Genomic DNA, 9,680 nt, shown 5'->3' with positions numbered 1-9,680 from the left:
TCGTGGTGGACTCGGAAGGTTACGGAACAAAATAAAAATGACGTCATTCCAGTGTGAGGAGAATCATGGGAAGAACAGCCAAGGTAAATAAAACCTACCAACAGACGACAGACGAGAGTGAAGAAGCACCTTTAAACATTTCTGCTCTGTCATCAACAATTGTTTCCGTTCCAAAAACCGGGTGTGTTTGCTGGCTGTAGACCAATATTCGTCTAGCAGGACTTTGAAATGAGCTCATGGAGCGAGATAATTCGCGAAAACGGACCCAAACAACATTTGAAAAGCCATCTTCCCAAACCTATTCTGACTTTGACGGTAAGTTTCCTACTGTGAAGTACAGTCGATTTCTCATCTGGTACTGTACCCGTCTTTGTTTTAAATCTTCTGAAATCCTGCAGTAGCAAATTATCATTGATTCGGTCGCTAATGTCTTAAATTTGCAATTTTATTATGTCTTTATTACCGTTTGACAGTTGCAATTTGCTCCAGGGCATCAGTCCCGTGACGAAATAGGTTGCTGTCTGATTTTGTACGTTTTAAAGCGTAAAATGACAATTTCTTAATGTAATTGTACGAGTTTTTACTAAAAAGTGGTACGATGATAGATGGTCATTCTAAATAGTGATAAAAAGTAGCATTTTTTTGTTAATCTTTTATCTTTGTAACATATTATCATACCAATCGTCTGTAATTATGCATCTCGTGTTTCATGACCTGATCATGGCCTGAGATTGCGTCATTTGTACAGAATATGACAGATGAATGATTGATAGGATAGGTTGGGCAGGGGGTTACCCTTCTTAACATCCGGAAACATTGATAAGACTCTTTGTATTGGACAAATAATGACCCAGTTTGATAAAGATTAGAAGATACCAATAATGTTCCACATAGAAGAGAATGGATGAATGTGTGAAATGAACAATTGTTCCATGGTCATGGAGTACATTTTTACCTGAATCTGCAATTCTTTGTGCATTGAAACTCCCATCAAAATTACATTGAGCATTTTCTGCTTCAATTTTAGACTCGGGTATACAGACAGATGTGATCCAATCACTTGAGAAACGCATTCCCAACCATTTCCTGGTTGTAGCACTCATCAAACAACTTTGTTCACTTTACATTGAGGATCAAGAAAAATGTGAAGAGACATTTATTGGTACTGTATTCCATTGTGTTAAGATTTCAAGAGAGATTCAATAAACATTCAGCTCTTTGCATTCAATTATTTTAAACTTGTGTCACTGGATTGTATCATAATTATGTATTCTTATTTCATTTAGTTATCTGTGAACAGTTGGCTAGGATGAAGGTGAGAAAATTAAGTGATTAAAAATGCCATGTTCAGTCAACTGCATGCTCAATGGTTAAGATAAATCATGGTGCATTCTATGGTACCTAGATACTGCCACAATTTGTGTTTCATGAAGATTTCAATGCTGTGCGGGAGAAATATGTCGTAGCTTTCCACAATGTTCTGTTGACAGCGGCCGGTGTTAATGTGAGTGTGTGACTATTGTGCCATAAGTTTTCAAGCATTCAACCAATAGACAGCAATCCAATGAAACCCCCATTGCTTTTCTGATGGTTTGTATTTCAGGACAATCCAGTAAATCCAATCAATAAGTTGCCATATAAGATTGACGGAAGAACATCCCTGCTCACAAGGTAAGTTGGGGATGGATGATAGAACTAGATGCTTGAGTTTAATATGGATAAAGAAGGCTGCTTCAAGCACTGCCATATCTTGGAACCCTCAGTCTTATGCTGCTTAGGGCAAATAGTCCTTTCATGAAAATATAAAGCCAAATAATTCCTTACCCTCAGGTATCCGTCAGTATCCAAGGAACTGCTCAAGGTGCAGCAACTTCTTCAGTACAACACGCATCGATATAAGGAGGAATTTGAGGAGATAGAAAAACTAGGAAAGGGTGGTTTTGGAAGTGTTTACAAGGTATTTAATGGAAAACCAACAATGTTTGAACTATGTGTAGTGGCTACAGTTATTTCTCACACAAAAATTCTTAACTTAAATAGGTAAAGAACAAACTGGATGGCCGTGAATATGCAGTAAAGAAAGTATATTTAAGGGAAAAAGATATTCCGGATTGTTTAAAGGTATGTTATATATAAAGGTTTTACAAAGGAGTGTCTATAAAATGGGATGAAAACAGATGGTTGGGGATCCCCTTTCAAGGAATGTAAAACATATTTTCCTCACAAAATAGGTGATAAGAGAGGTGAAAGTTCTGGCATCATTACGCCATCCAAATGTTGTTGGTTACCAAACTGCATGGTTGGAGTTTGTGACTTGGGAAAACAGTATTTCAAGTACGTTTGTTACAGAATACGTTTGTTACTGTCATTTTTTTTTGTGTGAAGTTTGGTTAAATAAAATGGTTGTGTGATATATGTACAATCCTCTAATTGTCTTAAAGGAATATCAACTCATCCTGGACGATTGGTTGATCTTGACTCGAACCCAAGTCTTTTTCACAGGTATTATAAACTAAAGGACTATTTTTAAGAGTTCTGTAACGATATATTTCACTAAGGTTCATCGGGAGTGTTCACTTTTCATAGGTCAGAGTCACTGGAGAGCGATGGTAGTCATATAGTGTTTCAAACCGCATCAGATACAAGTCACGAGGGTGAGAATTCATCTGAACCAAATGAAAAAGTTGTTAGTCCACCAACGTCCCCTGTTGTATATAAAGGTACATCATTATCAGCGACTCTCTATCAAACATTATGGCGAGTTTCATTTTTCATCTCATTTTCATCTCTTGATCATTTAAGGAAATGCATTGGCTGGTCCATTTCACGGCATGTCAATGAATAGTTTAGGAATCCAGCGATCTGCATCCGACGCAAATCTCGAACGCTTTACAGCCTCCAAGTCGTACAAAAATAGTCATCTCCATGTTCCAAATAATATCAAGAAAAATACTTTTAGTAAAGGTTCAGATAGTTCTAATACTGGTGACTCTATCAGCAGCAAGGTAAAGTCTGTGTTTCATATTTGAAGCTAAAAGTAATTACGAAAGAGAACCGCCAATTTAGAATGCCAGGTTCAGTTCAGGTTTTACCGAGCAACGGGCGATTTTAGAGCGATTGGAAGAACCACAATCCGGTTGATAGCGCTATCCAGCTTTCGTTCAACTGGCCTCAGAAAGTATATTTTGATTGGAAAGATATCAACGTTTGTTTTTCAGGGTTTGGGCATAGTGTTATTTATACAGATGGAGTTGTGTGATTTGACTCTTACACAATGGTTATTGGAAAGAAACCAGGATATTGCTAAGCATGGTATGTATTCAAGCAAGAGGATTGAGAATTTTTTTAAAAGTCAAATCAGTTCCCCTCACAAAACCTCTTCGTTTTTTTTCAGGCGGGCAAGTTAACCAACAAGAGAACATGAACATCTTTAAACAAATTCTTGCTGGAAGCAATTATATACATTCCCAGGGATTGATACATCGAGACTTGAAGGTTGGTACATTTGAGTGTTCTAAAACTCTCTTTTGGTGCTCCTTGAGACATTAAAACAAATTTATTTCATGTTTTTCAACTTATTTCATCAGCCCAGTAATATATTCCTGAATCGCGATGCGTACGATGGTTCATATCGGGTGAAAATCGGCGACTTCGGGTTGGCTCGGACCGACGTATTTCGCGCGGATCCACCGAACGGCAAAGAATTCAATTCTTTGATTGAACCACTCACTCCATTATTCTCTGAAGGTAATTGCGATTTTCTCTATTCGATAGATCTAAATGAGTAGACAAGTTACGTATGGTCAAATAAGGAATCGTATATATCAGAGCATTCCTAACTATTCGCTCTTTCACATCTATCAAAAGATGAAAATACCCCAAATCAGCAACGATTGTAAACGATCCTTCAGAGTTCATTTATTTACCATCCTTCTCCCTGCACAGGTGCCCCAAATTTTCCATCTTCCACCAGCCAGACCCTTGGTGTTGGCACGTGTACATACGCATCCCCAGAACAACTGTACAACAAAGATTATTGTTTCAAAACGGACATCTTCAGTTTGGGAATAGTTCTCTTCGAGTTCTTTCAGCCCTTTGGTACAGAGATGGAGAAACATAGGTGTATTAAAGATCTAAGACAGGGCGTTGTCCCACAGGCGTTTAGGGATCTTTGGCCAGAACAGGCAAGGGGTCTAGATCTTTATTGTCATTTCAATTGTGGGAGTACAACCAGTTGTTTTAATCTTTTGGCAATCTTTTGTGTTTTATAGGCTGATTTAATTGTTCGTATGATGGCAAAAGATCCAGAAAACAGACCAACAGCGGACGAGATTATGTCGATGGATATTTTTAGTGAAAAGAATAAGGTAAGAGGGGTCTTTGGATGGGAGAGGATTTGGGAAGTGGGGTGGAAAGAAGCGTTGATATGGCGCACACTGAGTTTCTTCCTTCAAGAATTGATCTGTGAGGAATTCAGAAATGATAGATTTTTTTGGCATTGTAGTGCTTCGCAGAACTGCTGGCGAAATATGAAAACGAACGAAAAGAAAATGAAGAGCTGCGAGAAAAACTCCGAAAACTGGAGCTTGAATTGAGAAAAAAGAATGAAGTAATAGCGCAACTACGAGGTGAACGAAACTGATGTCTACATAGGTCATATTCAACGCTGACTTTCCAAGTAGTTTTTAGAACGGGGCTTGTGTGTTTGATCTGTGCTTTGAATCAGATTAGGTGTGCTGAGTCGAATGTGGTATTGAGGTGAAACGCGACCTCACGCAAACTGTACATATGTAGTAATGTAGATTTTTTTAATATCGTTAGGTAACTATTATTATTGCTGTGCAATAAAAAGAGAATTGATTATTTAAAACTTTTTAATTATTTCACGGGTCGCCATGCAATGGTATGGTGTCATCGTAGTTTGTTTCTAATCAAGTCAAAGTTATGGTCGACCAATCGTGTTCTTTCTGCTACCAAACATCACCTCCTGTATAAACACTGCTGCTAATGATATCATGAAGACTGCCAACCCAAACACTTTGTCCCACGTCAAAAGGCACCCAGCTACAGAGAAGCCAACATCTGGTAACAAACATTGTAGATATATAATATACCTCTCGAAATCAAACCTATCTGCTGGGTAGCCTGGGTTACTTCGCAGACCAATTGATTCCCCACTAAGGACAGACTCTGGTCTAAGTTGTAGCACCTCAGCCTCGCACGTCCACTGATCTGTCTTTTTGCTGGCTACAGCAGGCTCGACCATATCAACACAAGGCATGTTTTTTATATCTTCAGTTAACTCCGATTGGACGGTGCAAGCATTTTGAGCAGAGGGCTCGATCTGCAATGGTCGAACAACTACATTCCGTAAATTCGTTCGAAATTTTTTGCTCGCATAGTGGCAACCCGAGATTTTGTTTGATAATTTTGCACGTGCAGAATCGCGGCACGTGATACAAGCCATCTCTGGCGAGACATCACTCGTCACCATTCCTTGCGAGGAATCGGAAGAGTTATCCCCGGACGTCCGGGCCCAATTCTTGAGGACTACTCCAGCAAATGTCTGGTAGGTGTCCGTCGCCCATGCCCCAACTGCGAGAGGAATAGCAATCCAAAGCAATGGCAGGACAGCAAACCAAAAATAAACCGCGAGGCGTTGGACAAACAAAAAGTTGTAAACGTTCAATGTGAAGGAAAGTGTTGACGACATAACCAGAATTACCAACAGCATCTGTAAACGATTAGGAACATCCAGTATATTAATACTCATGTAATAGTAAGGCTGGTTAGTGAGTGTGATTGTTGTGAAACATTCCTTTCCTGGGCAGCGAAACCATTGACACAAGAATGAACTGATCAACTTACCGAACATGATTTGGATGACTCACTGATAAAACAAACACGTTCTTCGAACAACGTCACTGCTGTTCCAAAGGTCATGTTCGTCTTTAGATTCTGCAATTCTTTATCCATATAACCTGTTGTTTAAAAAAAAATAACTTCATTATCTTTGGCACTCAATCATCATTTCCAGCAATGGTCATTTCTATATCGGTCTATTTACAAAAGAGAAGGGAACTAGGGAACGTTTTCGAGATATCTGCTGGAAAGTGTTACCCTACGAATATTCTAATACTTGACTAAACACAGTTACCCAGGATTAATAAAGAATTTTAAATAAAGAATTTGGACTATACTTTTGAACTCTTTCATGGAGAGATGTGAAATGATTGCAACAGAAACTGGGATGACGAGGAACAGAGAGTAGCCACAGAACATGTGAAGAAGGCTGGTAAATCTCACGATATTTAGAAAAATGACCAGCCAATGAGGGAGAGCGTCGTTGAAGTCCAAACGCGTTGCACCATCCACGTAGTAGCAGGTGTATTGACCTGCACCACCAGCGCAGCCCATGCAAATCACAACTACTGGAGCCACCTGGGGGTAATCAATCAAGATATGTTATTACGATGACGACTATCTCCTGATCTATGTACCCACGAATGCGATGATTGGAAACAGACTATCAGACTAAAACAAACTAAAACTATCCACTCCAGAATCGAGAGTTTAGATTCCCTTCCATAGACAATGCCACAATGGGAGTCATGGGACATGTGCTTGCTAAAAAATGTTTGATGGAAGTTTCATAGACTTGCAATGTATATGGGCAATTCGGCAAATGGGCAAAATCAATTAAAACCAATGCAGTACTGCTTGTATCAATAACAGACTACATTCTATACCCCAGAACTGAATTGGTCCAACAAAATTTGATCTGTGTGGGACAGACCATAACGGAGCTGTCCATAGAAGCGTTCAGAGTTCAGGACCATCACACCTACCTTCAAGATGATCCTCATATAACGCAAGGTCTCAGGATAGTGGCCACTTTCATGCAACATAATCAGGCTGTTTTCCAACCATGGTAAAGTGGTCTTTGCCAAGGTGCTACTTGCGACGATAAAAGTAATAAGATACATTCCTATAACGGTCGCCCAGGCAGTTCCAAAGATCGCGTATGCTTCGTAAAAGTCCATCACAAAATGTATCAATATATTTGTCACCCAAATCCCTAGTCCCAGCCTGAAGCACTTGTGATGGAAACAATTTTTGTGGCCAAAAAACGATGTTAGTAAATACAACGAGGAAAGGGTGGATTTTAGAGGTAGCAAGCGACAAGAACTCGCTGGAACAGAAGTCTTATCTACCGCCATTCTTAACCTGCCGAGGTTCCGTAACAAATAATTGGTGTAGCGGCTTAGTCTTGCAAATAACAATTGTAGTTTTAATGAGTAAAAAATTTTTAATTAAAATTATTTGAACATGCATAAAGTCTGACATGCATCCTCCGAATTAATATTGCTTAATATATTATTAAAAATTCACGTCGTCACGATAAGGGGTACGGAGCTAATGTTTTGAAGAATAAATCCATACTCAAAGACATGTGAAATTTTGTGCATGAATATAGGTAGTTTGAATGGGTAGTTTTATAACTTTCAAAGGATAAATTTAACATTTTATTTCCATTTCTACGAGACAATTTATATTTCATAATAGCAGAAAAACGAATAAGTCTGATCACTGACATGTGATCGATAGTGTTTTTCACGGCACCTGTCCTGTGTCCTAATAGAAAGGCTTCTAATTTTGGGGGTGAATGAATAATCACGAAAGTTTACTTTGAAGTTGGGAGTCTGAAGAAAAGGTGTCAAAATTGGGTGTAAAAACTATTTGTTACCATTGCCTTTGGTGTTACTTACAATTTACCTGTATGGGATATCAGACAGTGAATTTTAAACACAATATGAACTAATTCAATGCTTTGTTTTTACCAGGCCAAGGCAGGTGGACAATCGACATTAATAAGACAAGATGTTTTCTCAAAAGATCTCTAACATTAGCGCAGTCAATGCAATTAATCTGGCAACCGGGGAGGCATCTCCAATGGGAAGCAATTTAAATTTTCAAACATTGTTATTCATTCATTTTTTACTTTGAAAACGTTTTATTTTTTTATTATTAATTAGCACGTCGAAAATTTTAAATTGTCACGACACTGGATGTACGAACTGGTAGCCTCCCAAATGCAAAAGGAAGTTCTCAATTCTTTTGGAAACATCGTTTAATGATACTCTATTCTCATCAGCAGCGCTTTCCGCCCACGTTTTCGGTGGTTATCATGAGGATTCAATATAATGTTGTTTGATTTGTAATTATATTGCAATGAATTTGAACATCTTTCTATTTTTGGCCATACTGAGAGATATGTATAACAAATACTTCATTATTTTGAAGAATACAACAAATATTTCATTATTTTGAACACAAAAAACACACTACTTTAAAACGTATTTTCATTTTTTAAATAACCATTTTCCAAGATCTTATAGCATGACAAAACTGTGGAAAGCCTTGTTAAACATTCTGAAATTAAAATACCGCAATCTTTAGATCCTGTATATATGTATAATTGAAGTCACTTCATATAAAAGTTAAATAATTATGTTTTATCTTTATCCAACAACAAGCGTGGTTTCATCAGTGAAACTATATTCAGGGATCTCCAGGTTGAATGGGGCTGGACCTTTCCTGATCCGACCAGAGGCATCATAATGGGAACCGTGACATGGGCAGTAATAACCACCAAAATCACCAGCATTGGCAATGGGTACACAGCCGAGATGGGTGCAGACACCAAGCAAGACCAACCACTCTGGTCGCTGAACTCTATCATCATCATGCTGTGGATCTTTTAACTCGGCAAGATTGGTACTCTTCGTATCTTCAATCTCGGCAGCCGTTCTATGACGAACAAATAGAGGCCGACCTCTCCATTTCAAGGCGGCATTCTTCCCCTCTGGAATTGTGGTAAGATCCACTTCGATTTTAGCGAGGGCCAAAACATCAGCACTGGCAGACATTGTTTGTAGGAAATTTGTTACAGCATTCTTTCCAGCATGCAATCCTGTAATACCCATGCCTGCCATCACAACATACGTAAATGCACGTCGACCCATGTCCGCATCAAGCGGTTGGCCTTTCTCGTTGGAAGTCGGTCGTCGATATGCAGAAAAATCAGGCACTTGGACATCAGTATGGCTGAATCTCATTTGAGTTTTACCTAAAACATAATACCTTCGAGGTAAATATAAATTATATAATTACAGTACTCTTGTTAAATCTTAATATCCACACGTTTAAGAGGTAAATACTACAGTTTTCAGAGCATTTCAGAGAGTTATACGGAACCACAAAAAGTTTATTTACTCAATTATTTCAAAATAAAGCAATAAAAAGTCTAACCAAACATTTTATTCGTTGATGCCGGGGCAAAACCATTCACTGACTGAAATACAGCTTCATATCCTGTGGTTGGAATCTTTACTTTGTCTTTACTCGGAAGCGCTGTTGTCGGGTTTCTCACTGTGCTTGATACGTTCACCACAGTCGCGGAAAGCACCCGAGAAATACTCGGCGACATTGCTCTTGAACTGAGCATTTTTTATTCGGAAAGAAATACGAATTTACAAAATGGCGACTTAGAGAGAAGAGGGATATATTAGGATATATGTGCATCAAAGGGGATTACTGTGGATAATCTAGGATATCCATCCTATCCATCTCTATCCTTTAATTCAAAAATTCAAAATGTTGGCGCTCACTTCTTCCAA

General features: G+C 38.6%; 3 protein-coding genes across 3 annotated transcripts; 1 reads left to right on the top strand and 2 right to left on the bottom strand.

Annotated features, from left to right (window-relative positions):
- The first annotated feature begins 86 nt into the window (after positions 1–86).
- Positions 87–4,863, top strand: LOC114532649 (eukaryotic translation initiation factor 2-alpha kinase 1-like). The gene is made up of 17 exons (XM_028554202.1): positions 87–315; positions 1,028–1,162; positions 1,287–1,315; positions 1,406–1,504; positions 1,604–1,671; positions 1,831–1,957; positions 2,041–2,121; positions 2,232–2,334; positions 2,442–2,502; positions 2,587–2,720; positions 2,803–3,005; positions 3,219–3,312; positions 3,395–3,495; positions 3,588–3,747; positions 3,946–4,184; positions 4,272–4,367; positions 4,505–4,863. Exons 1-17 carry the CDS (start codon positions 237–239, stop codon positions 4,640–4,642), a joined length of 1,947 nt encoding a protein of 648 aa, XP_028410003.1. The 5' UTR covers positions 87–236; the 3' UTR covers positions 4,643–4,863.
- LOC114532605 lies at positions 4,827–7,233 on the bottom strand. The gene is made up of 4 exons (XM_028554149.1): positions 6,849–7,233; positions 6,201–6,441; positions 5,869–5,981; positions 4,827–5,734 (listed from the first exon to the last, which is right to left on the bottom strand). Exons 1-4 carry the CDS (start codon positions 7,218–7,220, stop codon positions 4,943–4,945), a joined length of 1,518 nt encoding a protein of 505 aa, XP_028409950.1. The 5' UTR covers positions 7,221–7,233; the 3' UTR covers positions 4,827–4,942.
- A 1,019-nt stretch (positions 7,234–8,252) lies between these two features.
- On the bottom strand, positions 8,253–9,556 carry LOC114532653 (cytochrome b-c1 complex subunit Rieske, mitochondrial-like). Its single transcript, XM_028554207.1, has 2 exons — positions 9,313–9,556; positions 8,253–9,130 (listed from the first exon to the last, which is right to left on the bottom strand). Exons 1-2 carry the CDS (start codon positions 9,506–9,508, stop codon positions 8,523–8,525), a joined length of 804 nt encoding a protein of 267 aa, XP_028410008.1. The 5' UTR covers positions 9,509–9,556; the 3' UTR covers positions 8,253–8,522.
- Positions 9,557–9,680: the final 124 nt, after the last annotated feature.

This window comes from Dendronephthya gigantea, unplaced genomic scaffold (assembly GCF_004324835.1).
Source record: "Dendronephthya gigantea isolate DGI-Jeju-01 unplaced genomic scaffold, DenGig_1.0 000080F, whole genome shotgun sequence".
Classification (NCBI taxonomy): Eukaryota; Metazoa; Cnidaria; class Anthozoa; order Malacalcyonacea; family Nephtheidae; genus Dendronephthya; species Dendronephthya gigantea.
The sequence above is the reverse complement of the archived record's forward strand: the minus strand, read 5'-3'. Positions and strand labels throughout refer to the sequence as shown.